At 54.3% G+C, this 19,863-nt stretch overlaps 1 protein-coding gene across 2 annotated transcripts in view; it reads right to left on the bottom strand.

Annotated features, from left to right (window-relative positions):
- The window catches only part of CORO1C (coronin 1C), a 42,073-nt gene that overhangs the window by 13,602 nt on the left and 8,608 nt on the right, over window positions 1-19,863 (bottom strand). For both annotated transcript variants that reach the window (XM_068653759.1, XM_068653760.1), the window contains exons 2-3: window positions 7,210-7,409; window positions 4-126 (exon numbers count right to left, since the gene is read on the bottom strand). In XM_068653759.1, coding sequence (XP_068509860.1) covers window positions 4-126; window positions 7,210-7,409 — 323 coding nt within the window. The remainder of the gene's footprint in view (window positions 1-3; window positions 127-7,209; window positions 7,410-19,863) is intronic.

Raw genomic sequence — 19,863 nt, 5'->3', positions numbered from 1 at the left:
TACCATGACGGTGCAGTCCTCGGAGCCGCTGGCGATGACCTGGTCGTTGTGGGGACACCAGTCTATGTCCAGCACCGGTCCCGTGTGCCCGCACACTGTCGGATAGGACTTGTCAATCCGGCCCGTCTGGAGGGAAAAAGAAGGAAAAGAGCTGTAAAACCCCAAAGACCCAGAGCACAGCACAAAGGAAGATGTCTCCTAATGCTCCTGGCCACATTTCGGGAGGAGGGCAGGCAGCCCCAGCGCCGTGCCCACACGAGGAAGCTCTGGTTTTCTCTGCGCTTTTCGGCGGCGGCCAGCGACGGCTAAAGATAACCACGCTGGCTCTCTAATTGAAGGGTGTTGCTGCTGCTCGTGGAGTTTACCGAGTCTGCTCGCTTTCATCATGAAAGTATTTTGCTCGGGCGGAAGGCTTTTAAGCCGTGGTTATGCAGAGCAAATGCTATTTTCAGAGATAAACGCTGCCGACACGCGGACGGCGGCCGCAGCCCCCTCCCTGACCCCCACCTGGCTCTGGGGGGGGCTTCCCAAGGGACTCAGGAGACTCAGGCTCAGATGTTCCCACCCGAAACATCCTGGGGGGACCCGGAGATGCCAGCACAGCTCTTGCACCGTCCCTGCTCTTAAATCTTGGTGATTACCTCTGGCTAATCACCATTCTCTCTCGTGGTCAAGTCGTGATGCGCACCAGGGAAACGGCGTCTGGGGAATATTTCTCTTAAAATATGTCTCCGAATCTACGCCTCCTCCTGATCACCACGCAGAGGGCTTTTCCTATTCCTTTTTCCTATTCCAAGCTGCCCTGGGTGCAAAGGATCGGAATAATGCTGGACGTGGGCTTTGGAGGGCTGCTGACCTCGAGACCTCCACCGCAAGGAACCGAGATACAGATCCACAGAGAGCCGGGGTTACGGTACAGAAACAACAACAGCCATCTCCTAATGGGTCAAATTATGCCTAAAAAAAATCAGTGCATCGTCTTGGTGACTCAAAGGGTTTTGAAATTATTAGAAGTGAAGATGTTGTAGGTGAAAAGCGACAAAGCACATCCAAAAAGCGAGGTCTGCGCGATTCCTCCTGCACGCCAGCACGTGCAATTGGGTTTCACAAGGTAACACGCCTGATACTAGTGTAGCCCATCCAATTTAATTTAGCTAATTAAAGAAGAAACATGCAAAGCACATGAAGAGATCATGAGGATATTTCAGGAGCCACGCTACAGGCCAAATATAAATACAGGGCTCAGCCCAAAGGGAAAAAGAAGACCAAAGCTGCGACGTGCCGGCGAGTACCTGCCTCTGCGAGGAGCCCAGGGGGATTATTTGCAGGCTGCACGAGCTCCTGTCAGCTCAGCTTAGAGTTTTCACAGTAATTTATTACTGGAAGGAGGTGGGAAAAAAAAAAAATCAATTGGAAGGAATGAAGCCACGAAGTTCACCTTTTGGTTTTGATCACGATGAACCCGGGCAGCGCGAGCGCAAGGAGCCGAGCGAGGGTGACAGCCGGCTGGCCACGGAGGGCTTCTGAGCACCTCACACGGAGCTCATTTTTGAAATTAGCTCTCTTTAATGTCTGTAAACTCGCCTCTTTGTGCTCCTTTCAGCTCCCCGAGCGGCGCTGCTCCGGGGGCAGCCGGGAGGAGGAGAGGCGGAGGCTCCACCACCGCCAGCGCCTGGAGGACCGGTGCTGGCAGCATCTCCCTCCTCGCTCCTGCAGCAAAAAAACAGCCCAAAAAAAGAGCAAGGGAGGCAGCCCGGTGCCTGAGGAGGAGCAGGAGGCTTCCCCCGGCCACCTGGGGAAATGGGACGGCGAGCGGGCACGGAGCTCAGCCCGGCCACCGAGCTGAGGAACTGGAGATCTACCCGGCGCGGCTATTTTGGAGCAGAAGGGCAGGCGTCTCGCAGGCCCGCGGCATCTGGATGGTGAAAAAAAAAAAGAGCAGATGCACAAAGGAGAAGTTCGGCTGAGTGGAATAAGAGAACAAGAAATAGCTTGGTGCCCCAAAGCAGGTGAGCAGCAGCTCGGACCTGATAACCTGCCGCTTGTAAGGTGCGCCCCGGTGCGGGGAGTCACAGGGAAAAATCCTGAGCAAGGAAATAGGGTAAGGAAGGGGAACACGAGAGGTTTTTAGGATGCAGTGAGGGAGATGAAGCACGTTTATTCACCAAGCCCCAAGAAGGACAGGTGATGTCCCGCTGCCCTGGCAGAGCAGGATGCTGCCAGGGAGAGGCAGCGGGGTGCCAAGGGGGGCGTCGGGCAGGAGAACCCACCTAAACGCCCTAAACACCCCCAGCAGAAAGCAGGAGCTCCCCTCTGATGTTCTGAACACATTTCATCTTTTTTTCTGCTTCTTTTTCCTCCTTAGAAAGCGTTCCCCTTCCCATGGGACCAGCAGGGCACCAGCCCCACAGAGGTTGTCCGGGGGGCTCTGCGCAAAGGGACTTCTCGCATTAAAACACTGACTTAATCCTCCCAGGTTTCCTTGTGTTTTTTTTTTTCCCAGGTAATCTTTTAATTAGTGAAGGATTTAAAATAAATCTCAAGTGTTGATACACAGCTTAAAATTAACTCGCTGTGACTTCCAGAAATTAAATCCTGCTCAGAATCCACAGCCGCTCCGGCTGAGCACCAGCAGCTTTCGATACTGCGAGAGCTGGAGGTGTAAAAAAAAAAGTTAGAAAAGCCAAAAAAAGGTGAACTTGAGGATTAGTTTTAATACGCTGGGGGATGTGGACTGGAAGCTCGATGCTCAGGTCCTTCAGCAGGTGGGAGGCTGACCTCACCGCGGGAATTCATTTAGGAAAACCAACAGATGAGGGAAAAAAAAGAAAAAAAAAAGCTCAGTTCTTAACCCAAAAGGGTCAGATAAGCAGCACAGGAAAACCCTTCCTAAAAGCAGGATTTTTATGAATTAATATGATTGTCTCACAACCGCTCCTTTGCCAGAAAAGGGCAATTGGCCGCAGGAAACAGCTCCGGGCTTCGGGTAAAAATATCGCGGGGGAACAGCTGCTTCCCCCGGCCCGCCGCGTGCGAGGGGGAAGTGGCATCGAATTGCACAAACCCCGGCGATTTCAACCATTTCCCCACCCTGGCTTTGCAGAAGTTTGCAGCAGGAAATCGGGGCGCAACTGCTCGGGGTGAAACCCAAGCTGACCGCTGCCCCTTCCCCTCCGAGGGGGGGCTCCTTCTCCATCTGCGCTTTTCGGAGACTCGGAGCTTCGCAGACTATCCGTAGCCAATTGGGAGGATTAGGATGAGCGCTGCTCCCAAAAAGGGCTTCTGGAGGGCTGTGCAAGGAGAGATTTGAGGCGTGCAAAGCTTCTTGCTACCGGTATCTCTTGCAGCCCCCCCCTGGGCACCGCCATCACCCCGGCAGCTGCACGGCGCGAGCCGCAGCCACCGCCTGCTGCAGGAGCCAGACGGCCCCCCCCTTGTTCGGGGGTGCCCAGACGTGAAGGGGACACAAAGAGGAGAGAGGAACAAGGCAGTGACAGGCAGGAGCCTTGCACACAGCCAGCCCAGCCCCAGCAGCGCCGGGCTGGAAGGGATTTGGGGTTTGGGAAGGGTCCCGCGGAGCTGGCACCGCTGCTCGGTGCAAAAAAAGCCTCAAAATTGAGCTTCCAGTCGTGGAAGGGGACACAGAGGGGACACAGAGATTCAAACCAGGGGATGTGCTGCCCAGAAATTAGGTTGTAATTAAGGTACAGATCCACTCCTGTCCCCTGGGTGTGATCCCACCAGCACTTGACCCCCCTGCAGGGATTTAATCCCACCTGTCTGACGGAGAGCTCACCGGGGCCGTAAATGGCTCAGCCCTTGGATGAGCTGTTTGAGGGAAGTTCCGACTATTTCTGTTAAAACTCATCTCTGTTTTTTTTCCGTTTTTCTGATTTTCTGTTAAAACTGGAACCGGCTTTGGCAGGGGGGCTGGACCCGGTGATCTTTCGAGGTCCCTTCCACCCCCTCCAATTCTGTGATTTTGTTCCCAGACTCCAGATTTCAGTTTAGCTGTAAATTTTAAATGCTAATTTTAATTTCACCTTCCTTTCCTGGTCCCCCCGCAGCCCTGCTGTCAGCGTGCTCATACACAAAGCTTGCACCCTGCATAACCCCGGGACACGATGCCAGGGGGACACCCCAAAAGGACGCTGCTGGGGGAACGACCGCCAGCACCGGGGCTGCCAGGGGCTCCTCGAAAGCCTAAAAAATCAGGGAAAAAGCAACTGGGGGCCACTCACACCCCTCCAGCCGAACGTGATGGAAATGCAGGCGGGGTGCAAGGAGGAGGGTGCAAAAAGGGCAAAAAATGAGGGGGGGGGGGGGTGCCAAGGGGGCTGCGGGCTGCCATCCCCCCAGCACAGAGCCAGGGCCATAACAAAAGGGCTCCTTTGAGACAGCGTTGTTTTTTGGAGGGTAAATTAAAAGAAAAAAAATAAAAAAAAATAAAAAAGTAAAAAAAAAATAATAATAATTAAAAAAATAACAACCAAAATCCAAATTTTTCAGCTCAAAAAATAATAATAATAATTAAAAAAAAAAGCAAAACACCAAATTTTCATGGAGCTGGGTCAGAGCATCCCCTCGGACCTCCTCCTTCTGGCCCCCGACCCCCCCCTTGAGCATCCCCCAGCCCCCCAGGGAGGAGCCCCCAGCAGCACCCATGGGTGCGGGTCACCCAAATACCCCATCCTGGGGCTCGTCCGGATGGGGGCAGCTCCGGGCCCAGCTCCCAAAACCCCCAAAACCCCCAAAGCCCCCCAAGCTCCTGCCCTGCCCCGACCCCCCCGTAGCCCCCCCCTTTTAGGGCGGTTTCCCGCCAGCAGCGGCTCGGCTCCGGCAGCGCAAGGGTTAACCGGCGCGCACTTGCCGCGCCGCGGCTCCGCCTCCGCCAATCAGCGCGGCGCCTGCCGGCGGCCCCGAGCGCTGCCGTGACCATATATGGTAAAAAAGCCGCGGCCGCCGCAGTGCCGCTGCGGCGGGCGCGGGAACGCGCGCGCGCGGCTCGGGGAGGGGAGGGGGGAGCGGGGAGGAGACGCGCGGGGGTGGATCGGGGAAGGGGGGGTTGGGGGGGGGGGGGGCAGGGAGGGGGAAGGGGAGAAATGATAAAATATACCTAAAGGCACCCAAAATGAACAGATGCATCCTGAGGGCATGGCTGGGTTAATGGGATAAATGCCCAAAAAGCCCCAAATCTACCCAAAATGAATAGAAGCACCCCAAGGATGCTCAAAGGGGCACGGCTGGGTTAATGGGATAAATGCCCCAAAAAGCCTCAAACATACCCAAAATGAACAGAAGCACCCACAGGATGCTCTAAGGCAGAATGCCAGGGGCACGGAAAGATTAATGGGATGAATGCCCCAAAACCCTAAATCCACCCGAAATGACCAGAAGAACCCCAAGGATGCTCCAAGGCAGTGCTGAGGTCATGGCCAGGTTAATGGGATAAATGCCCAAAAGCCCCAAACCTACCCAAAATGACCAGAAGCACACAGAGGATGCTCTAAGGCAGAACACTGGGGGCACGGACCAATTAATGGGATAAATGCCCCAAAACCCTAAATCCACCTAAAACAACCAGAAGTACCCCAAGGATGCTCCGAGGCAGTGCTGAGGTCATGGCCAGGTTAATGGGATAAATGCACAAAACCCTAAACCCACCCAAAATGACCAGAAGTACCCAGAGGATGCTCCCAGGCAGATCGCTGGGGCACAGCCGGGTTATAGGGATAAATCCCCCCAAACCCCAAACCCAGCCCCCATTTCTAGGGATGAACGGGGCACGGCTGCACGTGGGGCTGGGAAAAAGGACGGGGCCGGACACGGGCCGAGGGATGCTGGAGGGTCACGGACACACGAAATGCTCCGGAGAAGGAGTATTTGGGGCAGGAGCATCTCTTCCCTTCTCCTTACTCACAGAAAAGCAAAATTCTGGTTCAGACAAAAAAAAAGGAAGGTTTTAAAGGAAGGAGGAAACACCACGAGGCTCCTGTGCCACGCCGCAGCCCTCGCTTCCTCATCTGGTGCTGGGAAGAACCATTTTGTTCGCAGCGCTGCCACTCGCGGCACAGCCCCGCTGCTGGCTGCACCACGGAAACACCTTCCCCGGGCTCTAAATTTGGGTTAAAATCCGTCTGCGTCGGACTGGCGACTTTATCCGAGTGGGAAGGGGCTGCAGGAAAGGGCAGAGCAGCAGGGAGGGAGGTGGGAGCGCTGAACAGAAGGGAGAGGGAAGATGCTCTGCGGTTTTTCCGTGCAAAACCTGGGGGGCAGGAGGAATTTGTTGCAGCCCGAGACACTGCTGCTGCTCGTCCCTGTGCTTCTGAACCACAAAACCATACGAGACCGCCAGGGAGGTTTTTGTGCCCATTTTTAGCTGCATCAAGTGTCTGGGGGAGGCTGGATCCTCCTAGCTGCTGGGCAGGGACCTCACCTTTCCGTGCGCCTCGCAGAGCGCAGCCCCGGGGTTCTGCGCCCTTCGAAGCAGATGGGGAAGCCTTGGTGAGCATGCGGCCCCGCTGCCAAGATGATTTCTTGGAGATTTGGCAGCGTTTTGCACAGGACAGAACATAAAGGGATGTTCTGGGCTCACGGAGCACCGCTCCTATCCGTGCCAGGTGCTGGGTGCCAACGAGACCTGGCTGCGGGGGGGATAAATCCCAGCCACGCGCCCCGGGAGGGCTGCGGAGGTGCTGGAGGAGCCCTTTTCCTAGCGAGGCTGTTCCTGTTGCAAACCATATAATAAAAGGGTTACCAAAAGGATGAGAAGCCGCCTAGATCAGCTCCGAGCCCGTGGCCACCAGGGCTGTGCCGCGGCACCTCCTGGAAGCAGCACCCAGGGGTGCCACCCGTCTGCACAGCTCGTTCCTGAACGAAGGGATCCTCACCAAAACCAAGCCCCTGATGGCTGAGACGCCTGATTGCAGCTACTGCAGGAGGCTTTGTAGGGAGCGTTGAGCTTTGAGAAGCTCCTGACACCAAAAATTGTTTTAGATTAGCCGAGCAAAACGCTGATTTCCCGTGCGCAGCGCGCAGGAGGCATCACTCCGAGGAGAGACACCAAACACGGCTCCGAACACGGCACCGCCGCGCTTGTCACAGCACGGCAGAGACATCACAGGCATAAAAGGCATAAAATTCCCAAAATTCCCAAACCAGAGCTGCAGGGACAGCACGGGGCCGAGCGGGGAGCAGCGAGGAACCCACCTTGTGCAGGGGCAGCACCAGGAACGCGCCCCCGCCGCTGGCGTCCACGATGATGGCGACGAACCTGGGGTTGACGGCACAGAAGGAGCTGTCCCAGGTGACGCGGGAGACGCGGATGTCGTCGTAGCACTGGTCATTTTTCACCGCCTGGCCGAAAACGTGCCGAAATTTGCTCTGCCGTACCACTCGCCTCATCGTGTCTGCGGGGAGGAATTGCAAAGGGTGGCGGTCAGCAGCGCCCCGTCAGCAGCTCCCACCACCACCAAACCCGCTCCTTACACCCCCAGGGAACTTCCTCCAGACCTAAAATTCTCACTTTTACCTCTATTTTAAAAAAAATAAAGTCTCAGAGTGTCTCAAACACGACCCAACTGCGCTTCCTCCTGCAGGAGGAGGTCGCCGGCGAAGCGGCGGCGGCGCTGCTGCCGTGGACGTGTTCCCTTTCTGCGGGGAAGGAAGCTCCTAAGCCTGAAAGCAGTTTTTAAGACAAGTCTCCACATATTTTCGGGGATAAATCTGGGCTCGGATTGAGCTTGTTTACTTTCAAGTCAGACCGGGGTCCCGAGGATGTAAATAAAAATGCGAGCTCTCCAAATCCGGTGTGCCTGTGAAGTGGTTCCACATGTCAGCGAGCTCCCGCTGCTTTCTTCTGCCTCCAAAATCTCACGAAAAAAAAAAAAAAAAACAACAAAACGAGGCTCCTAGGCAGAAAGGAGTAATGGAAATAACCTAATGACTCAAATCAACTTAGTGTGTCCGTAGCACTTCTCTCGAGAAAAGGATTTTCAAGAAGGCTTCAGTTAAAAGAGAGGGAAACCGAGCGGCGTGGAAAATTCCAGCGCTCGAGTCCTGGAAGATGATGGGCACGGGACCTCGTGTGGGTCCCGGCCCTGGGAGCGAGCGGTATTTGTGGTTTTATGTCCCCAATCTTGGTATTGGGGCCTGGGGCGGTGAGGTTTGCCTGTCCTACGAGGCTTTCTCCCTCCAGCTCCGCAGGAAAAGGAGGAGCCTCCAGAGAGCATCTCGCCTCTACATCTGAGAAAACGCTTCTGCCTCAGCCTCTAGGGAAAATAAAATAAAAAAAAACACAGAAAATGTCAGCGTCCACCTCCTGCCTGGCCTCCCAGAAGGTCCCCGAGCCCCCGAGCACCAGCAGAGGCTGGGAAGAGCCTGGCAAAGCCGCTCGTGGCAGACCCGGTGCTGGAGCACGAGGCTCCGAGCCTCGAGGGCATCTCCCGTCTGGGGGCAGGAGGGATAAAGGGCGGCCTGAGCGAGCCCCCCCTGCTCCAGCACAGCTGGAAGTGGTGCACGAGGTCCTGCTGAAGCATACCCTGCGAGGACAAGGACGTTTTCTGACGGTGATTTAAGTCTCCTGAATGAACCCGCTCCCTTTGAAGCTGCAGAAGAGCTGCAAACGCCGTTTAGTTATAAAAGTGTGCATTTTGAGCAAAAACGGTGCTGTTTCTAAATGCAAAACGCCATCACTGATCGGGGTGTTCAAGACATCCAGAGGAAAAAGGAGCTACACACAACTTGTTGGTGATTGCTGTCGCATTACAGATGAGCTCAGGCTTCCCCAAACTCCCTGGAATTACATCATACGCATTCTGCCAAACGTTTCTTACCCAAAAACACCAAAAATACCAAAAACACAGGGCCTGTCCCAGCTGGATGCACCCAGCAATCCCTCGGTGGCTCCTGGGTTTGCTGCCTCCAGGCCTGCCCTCGGGCCAAATCCCACTCATTTGGCCTCCAAGCCAAATCCCACTCATTCAGCCACCCCATAAGGGTGAGGGAACCCGCCTCGTACACCAGCAGCAGGATTTCCATCACCGTCCCCATCCCGCTGGGCACCAGGATGAAAATCTGGTGTTTTAGGAGGTAAAACCAGGCTTCCCCCACCTCCCCGAGCCCAAATTGCCCAGCGCCAACATCTCACGTACACGGGGGCTCGGCCATTTGTCTGCTTTAATGCCAGGAACACGGATACGGTGGGTAATAGGGCGGATTATTTGTGGGGTTTGGATAATTAAATCTTCCCTGCAGCTCCCGTGGAAGGGCAACGTTTTTATCCAACGGTGATATTCCACCACCTGATTTCCCATTTGATAAAAATAGCTTTTTTTTGGTTTTCTTTTCTACAAATCTCTCTTAAAAACGCAGAGAGTCAGGGTAACCCCAAATACCCTGCTTGTTCCAAGGGGGATTATCCGGGCACCCCCTTGCTGCCCCATCTCCCCCCAGCTCCAGCTCGTCCCCGTGAGCAGGAGCCCTCCCCGAACACATGGCGAGCAGCCTCCGCTCCTCATTTCCATAGCAAAGGGAGCGATTCTTGGCTTTGGATCACAGCCATTTTGATCTGGCTGCTCTCCAAAGAGAAAGGGGGGGTGAAAAAAAAAAAAAAACCACGCGCAGGCTCCAGCGAGGAAGAGGAGCGAGCGGGGATCTTTCGGCACAGCGCAGGAAGGGAGCAGGTGGAAAACAAGGCAGGGCTGCTTTGATCCCGAGCACCCCCAGCAGTCATCCTGGAGGATCATCCTCTTGCTAGAAGCGTTGAGCATCCTGATAGGGATTCCTCAATTCCTCCAAACCCCTCGGATTTTGAGGAGCTGTGATGGCACCCACCACAATTTGCCATCCAGAGTCGCGGTTTGGCCACGGTGCAGCAGCACGGGCTGGTGATGGGACACCACGATGAGGCTCAGCTCTGTGGGGCCACAAAGTGCACCCAGGCCGGGCTGTAGGGTGACATTTGGGAGCGTGAAGCTTTAAACCAGGCCGGCTAATTACATAATTCCATCCCTGTGTCTGCTGCGACGTCTGAGGCGAGGAGCTGGAACGATCTCCGCACACTTGCTAGACAGGAAACGCTTTTTTTTTTTATTTTTTTATTTAGGGGGGGTAAAGTCCAAGTCGGGAGGATTTAAAGCCTCGCTGCCGGGAGCTGAGAGGAGTTTAAATTTTGCCCTCGGCACAATGAAAGCAGAAGCGCCCTGCAAAAGGCGGCTACAAAAGAAGTGCTGACAGCTCCGCGCCGGCGCTGATCTCCTGCACCCGCTGCGTGGCACCAGCACCTTGCCCGTCCTGCACGGGGGCGCAGCAAAAAGCCTTCTGTTAATTTGCATTAATTATTTTTTCCCCCCCCTCACCCCATAAATGTCAAGTGACTTCCAGCTGAGTTACACCTCCCGTTCCCTTCCGTCTCCCACCGCCTGTGCCCGCCATCTGGCTCGGGCTCCGGCCTCTGTGTCAGCATTTAAAAGGCTCCGGGATGCCATCAGCCCCGCTCGCACACTGAGACTTTTCATCCCGTCCCTTTCTGATCTCCCATCACGATGTGTCACGAGAGTTGCCATGAGTTTGCCCACTTTCCTGTTTATAAAGGATTTATCTGTCTGGAGAGGCCAGCAGATGGATTTCTGCGGCTTCGGAGGGTTTTCGGTCTGCTTATGCAAGAGGAAACGCATCCTGCTAGGGAACACTCACAGGAAAACCCCCCACTAATGGCAAAATCCTGCTCGGCCCATGTGACTGGGAGCCCTTCTGGAAAGGGAGACACTGAAATAAAAAGCGAGTTGAAGTCCCAGCCAGCCCGAGGCTACGGCTCGGGGGGCAGGGAGAGCCCGGCCACCAGACCAGGAGAACCGTGCTTCCCTCTGCTAGTTGGGGCCGGGAAGGAGTAGGGCTTCTCCTCAAACAGAAAACCCAAAGAAAAGCAAGGTGCAATGCTGCTGGAAAGCCCCCAAACCCCATTCAGCATCGGCCTCGTTGAGGGAGCTCCATGAGCTCCAGTGGCAGCTCCAAACGTCATCCTAAAGTCACCCGGGGTGAGGCTCCTGGGTCTAACCTGCAAAAGCGATGAGTGCTCAGAGCTGAAATCCTTTCAAAAATATATCAGGAAGGACGGTGTAGTCCTAAACCCAAAACCAGGCCCCAGGGGTTTCAACTAAAGGCACAAATCCTGCACATGGGGCAGAGGAAGCGCCCTCACCGCGGTGCTCGGCCACGTGCACCAAGCTGCTGGCCACCACCAAGAAGCCCACGAGGAACCCAGCGAGTGGCTTTTCAGCTCCCTTTGAGCATCACACAGCAGATAAGGCCCGGAGCCATGCATGGAAGGGAGGACGAGAGCACTGGGAGGCCCCCAGGAGACCCCATCCCGCTGCTCCTCCTGTGCGCGCCCCTGTCCACCGCCAGCACCGCCAGCAAGGGGCTGGGGGACGTGGGACTCCCAGAAAAGCCTCATCCCCACGCACGTGAGAAGGAGAAGAGCTAAGCACTGCCCAGGTTATTTCCTCATCGCTTCGTGCTCGTGTTTCTTCATCTCACAGCCTCGCTTGTGCAACCTCAGCACGTTCCCTGCAGCCCACGCGTGCGCATCGCGCGCGGCTGCCTGCAGCCATGCCCTGCCTAACGCTCAGCTCAATCACACACACGGTCCTTAAAATGCTGAAATATTTCAAGGCCTTACCATATAAACACGGCAGCACCTTAGAAGCAGCGTTCATCTAGAAGAAGAGCTCACCAGATCGTTTTAAGGACAGCATTTGAGGACGCCTTTGTACGAGCAAGGAAAATAAGCAGGCGAGCATTTGCTGGCACACGGATAGCAAGGATGGGAAAGGCAATCTGCTCTGTGAAAGCAAATGGGCATGGGTCGAGAAGCCCCAAAGCAGCCCCAAAGCAGCCCGGAGGGGACTTTGGGGTGAGGACATGTTCTGCAGGCGAGGCCAGGGCTGGGACCAGCCTCCACACGCAGCCTCACAGTGGCTCCCAGGGCGGAGAAGCAGCGTGGCACCAGCAGGGCTGTGGGAGGACTTCATCTCCCTCTCCCTGCATCAAATCTTGGGATATTTGGGCAGGGAGGAAGCAAAGGGGGGAAAAAAAACAAATCACACGGCCACAAAAATGCAGCTCACCCCAGCGCTTCGCATGAAACCTCTGGTAGGAAAGGGAACCACCACGAATACCTGGACTCAGTGCTCTGCTCTTAGACATGGAGCTGCTCCCCCCACGGAGCACCATTTCAAATCAATCCACGTTGAGTCCACTGCTGACAGAACTTTTGTTTTCAGATGTTCGGAGTTATTTAAACCACGGGCGAGCACTACTACAGATGGTCACAATTCCAAAATACATCACATTTGTGCACAGATTATTTTCAGTCTTTGGTTACTTTAGCCTAGGTTGAGCAAGACCCTGCCATCTGATTTCACTTCATTTTAAAGACAAAAAGCTGGAATCTGAACTCAATACTGAAATTTCCAGCTGCTATACCACTGGCAAGATGCTATTTTGGGATGGGAACCTAAACCACAAACTACCAGGGAATTCGATTATATCTCAACTGGGGAGCACAGCACATTCAAAACCGTAACGCAACCCAAACTTACCATCAGCTGCGATAGCTGCTCGGGACGAAACGCAAGGTGCTGGCTCTAACTTGTGAAATACTCGATAGGACTGTTTTTCCAAGCTGCCCCCCAAAACAAGCACGCTGTGAGCGGCAGTAACACCAAGAGCTCTGACTCAGAAGCGCCTGTAAGGCCCAGAGCTCCCAGGCATCAAGGAGCAGGGATTATTTCGGAAGAGGCTGCCCTGTTCGTGCTCCTCTTGCCGCATAACCCTGGCACTGGGGCTCCTTGCAGGCACACGTCGGGATGCAGCTGATATCTTTGCTTGAAGACCTCTGGGCATGAAACTCACCTCCTCGGGCCTGCAGACCCATTGCTCACACCATTTTGTAGCTTTTGCCTTCCTCAGCTGCCATTACATCCCTCACCGTAACTCACGGTGACAAAGGACAATTTAGTCAGATTTTAGCTTCTCCTTTTGCTGCCAGCAGGCAGTAACTCAGCCCTGAGAACCACCCAGGCAAGGGGAACCCTGCCCCGGAGCTGACCACCTCTCACCTCCAGGCACTGCCATGAGAAGGCCTCGCTCTGCCTTCCACCTGCTCCCCTGCAAGAGCTTTCCTTCTCCTCCACTTTCTCCACCGGAATAAACACCCGAGGTGCCTCTTCACACACTGTGTGCTCAGCTACGGCCAAGAGACAGAGTAATACACTTCCAGCGCTGAGCAACAGCCCTGGGAACGCCAGCCAGAGACATTACAGCACGATGGAGGATGCTACTTACAGCCCTACAAAGGGGAGAGCCACGGGGCTCCAGACCACACTTTGACCCCGAGGAAAACACGAGGCAGGGAGCACAACCCCCGGTGCTGAGCTGCACATCAGCAAGCCAAGCTCTGACGGCCAAGCTGCAGGATTCCTGTTAAGAGAAGTATGCAGATAAAACGCTGGCTCCATCCAGCTGACCTAGTTCTCTTATCAGCCCAGCCGAGCTAACGAGGAAGTATCAATCTGTTCGGAGCTGCTACCTCAATTTGCTGGATTCTGCTCTCCTGAAGGCTGCACGCGAGCTTCTTCCGAGATCATGTTCCTGAGTGACATATGATAAGCTTTTTTTTTTTTCCTTTCTCCTTTTAATCTGGGAAATGAGCTTGGGGTGAAAGCCTGGTGGTTATGAATGCAGGAAGAGCTCCTCTCCGCCAGAGCTTCATTAGGGTCTTCCCAAATCACCATCTCAAACCCAGCTGGAGGCCTCCCACCGTTCCCGAGCAATTAGCTGAGGCACAGGCACTTCTTTCCAACACGACCGAGTCCTAGCAGCAGGAAGGGACTGCATTTTCCCCCGCAATATGAAGCAATCCAACATGCCTGAGTGAAATAACGCAGTCTGTGTGTGACAGAGGAGCCCAGCAGTAGCCCCAGCACCCATCAGCGATGAGCCCAAGCAGCCCCTGGGTGCTGGGAGCCCAACACAAAAGCACAAAGAGCACCACGAGCAGGATTTCCCCTCCTGCACCAGTCAAGAAGAGGCACAGACACGAAGATAATTCGGTTAACACAGTATTTTCTGAGGTAGGCACGCTTCCTGCTGCCTTAGTGGCTTTAAGATATTCCTGGAAACATCACGCTGCTTCTCCTTGCTGACAGTTAACAATCACGCCTCAAAAAAAACCAGCAAGATTTATCAAAAGGAGACACCTCCAAAGGCTTGGATAAAATGCTTTCCAAATTATAACATGCCGTGGCATCCACAGGAAGGAGCTGTGGATGTTTTGAGGAGGAGCTGTCTCAGTGCTGGGTCCCGGCCCCGTGGCACCGCGGCCTGAGCCCCCTCAGGAAACGCAGGCCTGCAGGGAGCTCACCGCTCTCCATACGGAGCCAGCAGGGCCGTGAATTCCTCCCAGCCTCGAAATAAAGCAGAAACAAGGGCTCAGCACAAGCCAGGCTGGCCAGCAGGGCCGCCAAGAGTGACTCAGATTGCCCAGGCGGGGATGCCGAGCTCTCCAGATGGCCCTGCCTGACCGCGGGCCCTCTGCCGGGAGAGGCCAGGCCCCACAGCAGGACCTCTCGGGCTCATTTTGTGGTGTCCAGAGTTTGCTTCTGGCCCCACAACAGCAAACGTGATGACCCTGATGTGAGCAGTGTCACCTGTAGCCCTAAAAAAGACCAGCACAGTCGGCCGTGCCCTCACACCGCACTTTGGGATGGGGACGCGACCCCAAAAAGTAATAACAGACTCAGTCAGCACTCAAAACACCTCGACCCGCATTCTATCTACACCGTAGCCCCATCTGGTGACTCCCACTGCTTGCTAGCACCCACCCGACAGGCGAGGTGCTCACACATGAGCTGTTTTTGAGGTTCTCCACCCAAAAACGGCGACCACTTGTCAAAGGCGAGGCAAGGCCTCGACAAAGGAGGTGCAGAAGGCTCAGGGCCGGCAGGTGTGAAGACATTTCGGGTTTTAATGCTGTACAAATAGGCTGTGAAATGGATCTCAGTTCTCACCGTTGGACCTGGCACGTACTTCTCCCGATTTCCATTTGCTGTCCTGCCAGCTCTTCTGGCCGAGCAGCCTATAATTCGGAGCACCATTGTCATCCCGTCCCATTTCCCTACCGTGCAATTTGAAATCAGGGGTGGGGGGGGAGGGTGGAGGCTAAAACTCAACCCCAGGTAGTTCCATCTGCTCACTCCCTACCTCGTGGTACCAGTTAGGGCCCCTGAAACATCCGCTTCAACAAAAGGGCTCCGAGTTCAATCCCATTTCCTCCGTCCTACAGCTGCCCTTCGGCGCGGATCCATCCAGGACCAGAGCTGCCGCCCCGCCACAAGCCCCAGGCCATGATTTTGGGCAGAACCCAGCATCAGGAAGAGGGGATTGAGGGATCACAACCTGCATCTGGTGGCCTTTAAGCTTTACTCACCCGGTGCTGCACACACAGCCCCAGCTTTCAGCCCTTTGACTGGGTTCTTGGGGCATTTACAGCACCGCTGGAGGAGAGCGGCCAAAACAGCAGGGGGTATTGCACCCAGATAAGCCCCAGCTGGTTTTTTATGTGATCTTTCGTGGCCCTTCAGAAGTCCCCTAGTAGAAAAGAAGATCAATGTAGCGCTCGCTACATAAAAAGACCAAAAAGATAACCTCTGCCCCCAGAGAAACGTCCGGGAGCAAAGCGAAGAGCGCAGAGATAACACACACGCATCCAAAGGAGGCCAAACCTGGGCAGCCTACCCCTCCAACCACGTCCTGAGAGGCCTCGCAGAACTAACAAATTGCTCCAAAAAGCAGCAGCGGCCAGGAAAAAGCTGCTGGGAAGCACGGCACCCGGCTAGGAGCGCTTTGTGCGAGGACAGCTCTGCCTACACATCACGCGGTGCTGAAGCAGAAGCGCGTCTGGCAACTTGCGTTCGTCTGAGCTGGCTCTGAAGTTTTTTTCCTGCCTTGCAAACCCATCTCAGCAGATCCAGAAATGAAAAAGCACCAGAAATAAAATCATCTCCTGTTTGAGCAGGACAGCTTTGTGGCTGCTCGTTCTCCAAGACACCACGGTCCTTACGCCAGGAAGGAACCAGCAAACCCCAACACCTCGATGCGTGCTGGTGCCAACACGTGAGCTGCCTGTGTACCACACATGCTTATAATTTCCAGCAAGAAATATTACTTATCTAGTACCTGAAGAGCTGAGCAAAACGCTTGACCTCACATTTTCTACTTGGAAAGAAGAATGTCAACCTGCTGCACCCAGCTAACCGGGAGAGATGGTTGCAACGCTGCCTCGGGAGGATGAAAAACACCAACCCAACGCCACGCGTACACCCCGAGCCATGGCGTGTTTGGGATTCCAGCGCGAGATAACACACGGTGAAGTTCCTGAGCATTCAAAACGAGGGGAAAAAATTAAAAAAAAAGAGGCTTTGAGACCAAACGTGGCGCTGCGGCCGCTGGCGGGGCTGCGCTGATGCCTATCTCCGTATCGAGTGATCATCTGCCCAGACCCGCCAGCCTGCCCGGCTCCCCGGGGACAGAGTGCTTACTACGGCTTGAATTTGTTATTGCCTGCTAATCCCTGGTGGTGCTAATTATCCCCATTATCAGGCTGTCTGATGGTGCCTGACCCACGTCCAGTATCCGAATCCGCGGGACCGGAGGGTGGCGAGTCCCTGCCAGGTCTGCACGGAGCACAGCCCTCCGAGACGCGGTATCTCCAGCACTTTTATCCCTTTACGTGGGATAAACAATGGGTTTTCAAGGACCGAAGAACACAGTCACTATGGCAACTATATGCAGAACCAAGGGGGCGGAGGGGAAGGGAAGGAAGTTCCCACATTTCAGAGGGCTGGGACCAGGGGGGAGCCGAAATGAGGTACCCAGGCTGCTGGCACCAGGAGCTGCAGGTGAAATGCACTCCCCGGGTTCGTGGATGGATGCAAAGAGGGCTTATTTTGGGGCTAGAACAACCCCTCTGGTTTTATGACATCTGGAGCAGGCGTATTTGACAGCACTGCAGAAATGGTTGCCTTAATTTTCATCCACAGAGAGCTGTACGTTGGCTGAATGTACGCAGAGATGCTCTGGCCAGCCAAGCTTTGCCAAAAACTTGCACCTCCTCTGGAGGGCCACAAGAAGGCCAGGGAGCTTCCTAGACCAGAGCACGAATCCACAGCACTGCAGAGCAATCTGCCAGCTCATCTCAGTGCTCCTGACCCCATCAGGCTGACCCTTAATCACTTTAAGTCGGATCCCACCACCACCCTAATTTTATTTCCCCTGCTTTTCCAAATTCAATTATTAAAAGGGAAAACAAGAAAAACCTAATTATGCTGGGCTGAGAGGCCCAGCTCAGTGTCAAGCAGCATCACGATAACCGAGCCAGCCACATCCAGCTCCCCCCAGCGAGGGCTAGACCTCAGCAGAGACATCACACGCCGCTAGCAGGAGGCGCGTGAGCTATCGCTTGTCATCATCACCAAAATTTGTGCAAGAGCCAGCAAACAGCACTCAACAAGCAACATGATAACGTTGAGGAAAGGCACCTCTAAACCAAGGAGACTTCTTCTTTCGATGGGCACCAGCAGGCCTTTGCCAGAGCTGTTGTTTTTTCCCCTCGAGGAGCCGATGCCGTTTTCAATATTGCTGTCAAGCTCCTTGCTAGCTCCTGACCTGCAGAGCAGGATTGCAAAGCCTCTGTGGTTTGCCATCAGAGAAACCTCCTCCATTTCAGGAGCACGTTGTGACCTTCTGCGAGGATGACCGCTGTTAAGAGCTCACATCTGTCTCAGTAGCACGAAGAATTTTATGGGAAAAGGGTAAAAAAAAAATATATATATATATATATCAATTTGAACAAGCGTGCCACAGTGCCTGAGCAGACACCTTCCATTTTATGCTAAATCATCGCCTCCTCTCACATCCTGCCATTAATTGTGACCATTTTCGCATTCACTCCACAAACCCACGAGGCACGGCGAATGCTAATTCACGGCGGAACCGAAGCACGGCTGCTGTCAACAGGAAGAATTTTACACCGCCTGCAATCGAGGAGCAGCCTTCGGTGCAGGGACCCGGGCTTCTAAAATGATGGCACCTGCTGGTTTGCTCACGCCAGGCGAGCCCCACGGGGTGCTGATACACGCCGTCGTGTACCTCTCTGGTGGTTTTGTTCCTCCGAGGGGCACCGGTGCAGGACTCAGCCCCCATCCCCGCTGCTGCACCCCGAGCCTGGGCGCCTCCCGCGCCACCCAGCTCTCTCCGTGCTGATGCTATCGGCTTCGAGCACGTGCAAAATCACCTAGCGAGCAATTATACCCTCAGCAAGAAACTAATAATCCGTTTGAGCATAATCATTCACACGGGAAAAGCAGACCAGGACGATCCTACTCGCAAACGCGGCTCCCAGTACGCGATTCCTACCCATACTGGTGGGGTTATTCCCACGCAGCTGGGACAAGCAGCTCCCAGCCCTGTTTTTCCTGAGTCACACCAGCTAACCGAACCCTTTTCTGCCTGAGTTTTGACGTGGCATTCACCCCGCTCACGGCAGCATCACCTGCATTTGTGCGTGTTGTGACAGAAAGCAACAGCTCACCCCCTATCAGCGCACAGCCACCAGCGATCTGACGGTTCAGATACACACACAACCAGCGTGGCTGTGAACCGAAGCTGTAAGCACTTTTTAATCAGGCTAATTTCAGAGTTAACAGCCAGAATTGAAGCACACCAACGGCACTAGGTGGGGGAGGCTAGAGGGAAAAGAGTAAAAGAGAACACAGGCGTGCAGCTCTTGCTCGTGTGCCCTGTAAAGGCTGAAACTGGGGCACTCGAAATCCTCAGCGAGTTGCTGTTCCAAGGCATCCTCGTGGAAGGCCTGCGATTATCACGAGAGCCTGGGTGAAACACAACCAAAACAAACAGAGCCAGACTTTAAAAGTCAAGCGAAATGTGCCTGCGAGTTTGCATAAAAGGACATTCCTAGCCCTGGGAGTGGTGCAGCGATGACCTCACCGAGCCGAAAACTCAGGCCAGGAAGTGTTTTGCTCATGTCTTCAAAATAGGAAGTTGGCATCGGAGCGAAGTCTATGCCTCGGAATCAATAACCAAACGAAGAACAATGACATAAATCCTCCCCTAATCGAAACGCGACTTGGTGCTTTAATGAGCCATTTTATGAGACGGTCGTTAAAGCCTCTGATATTAAATTCGACATGATGCCTGTAGCAGTTACCGAGAGCAGATCTCTCGTAGCCCTTCGCTGTATCAGTCAAGAAAGCTGATATTTTACCCTTCTGTGCATTCCATCTCAGTGCCATTACACCGAATCCCTGCCTTTCGCTTGGAGTGCATCCCAGAAGTGACAGATGCAATAAGCATGAAGATTTAACTTGAAAAATCCAACGATGTTTGAAAAGGCGGCTCACTAGAAGATAGAGCAATGCCAGCAGAGAACATAAAGAGACGCACAAACGCTGATTAAAGCAATCTGTAGCAAAGCCTACAAGTGACCATTGAAAAATTACAACCGCGAAGCGCTGCGTGAAAACAAACCGCTCCCCGAAATGCACCTGAGCCCGTCAGCTTCCACCGTGCTCCGGAAATTAATTATAAAAAAAAAAAAAAAACAACACACACAAACCAAACAGGCACTGACTTTTATCACGACAGTATCTGATCTCCTACCTTTGTGTACACAGCCTCTGGCAAACGTCAACGTTAGCGGGGACGTTTTATTGCCATCTGCCTTTCCCCGTGAGCAAGTGGGGGTGATTCAGCGCCCGCTGCCCTGCCCCATATAGGGGGGGG

The sequence above is a fragment of the Anas acuta genome, chromosome 17, assembly GCF_963932015.1.
Source record: "Anas acuta chromosome 17, bAnaAcu1.1, whole genome shotgun sequence".
In the NCBI taxonomy this organism is placed as follows: domain Eukaryota; kingdom Metazoa; phylum Chordata; class Aves; order Anseriformes; family Anatidae; genus Anas; species Anas acuta.
This window is presented reverse-complemented; position numbering and strand designations above follow the sequence as displayed.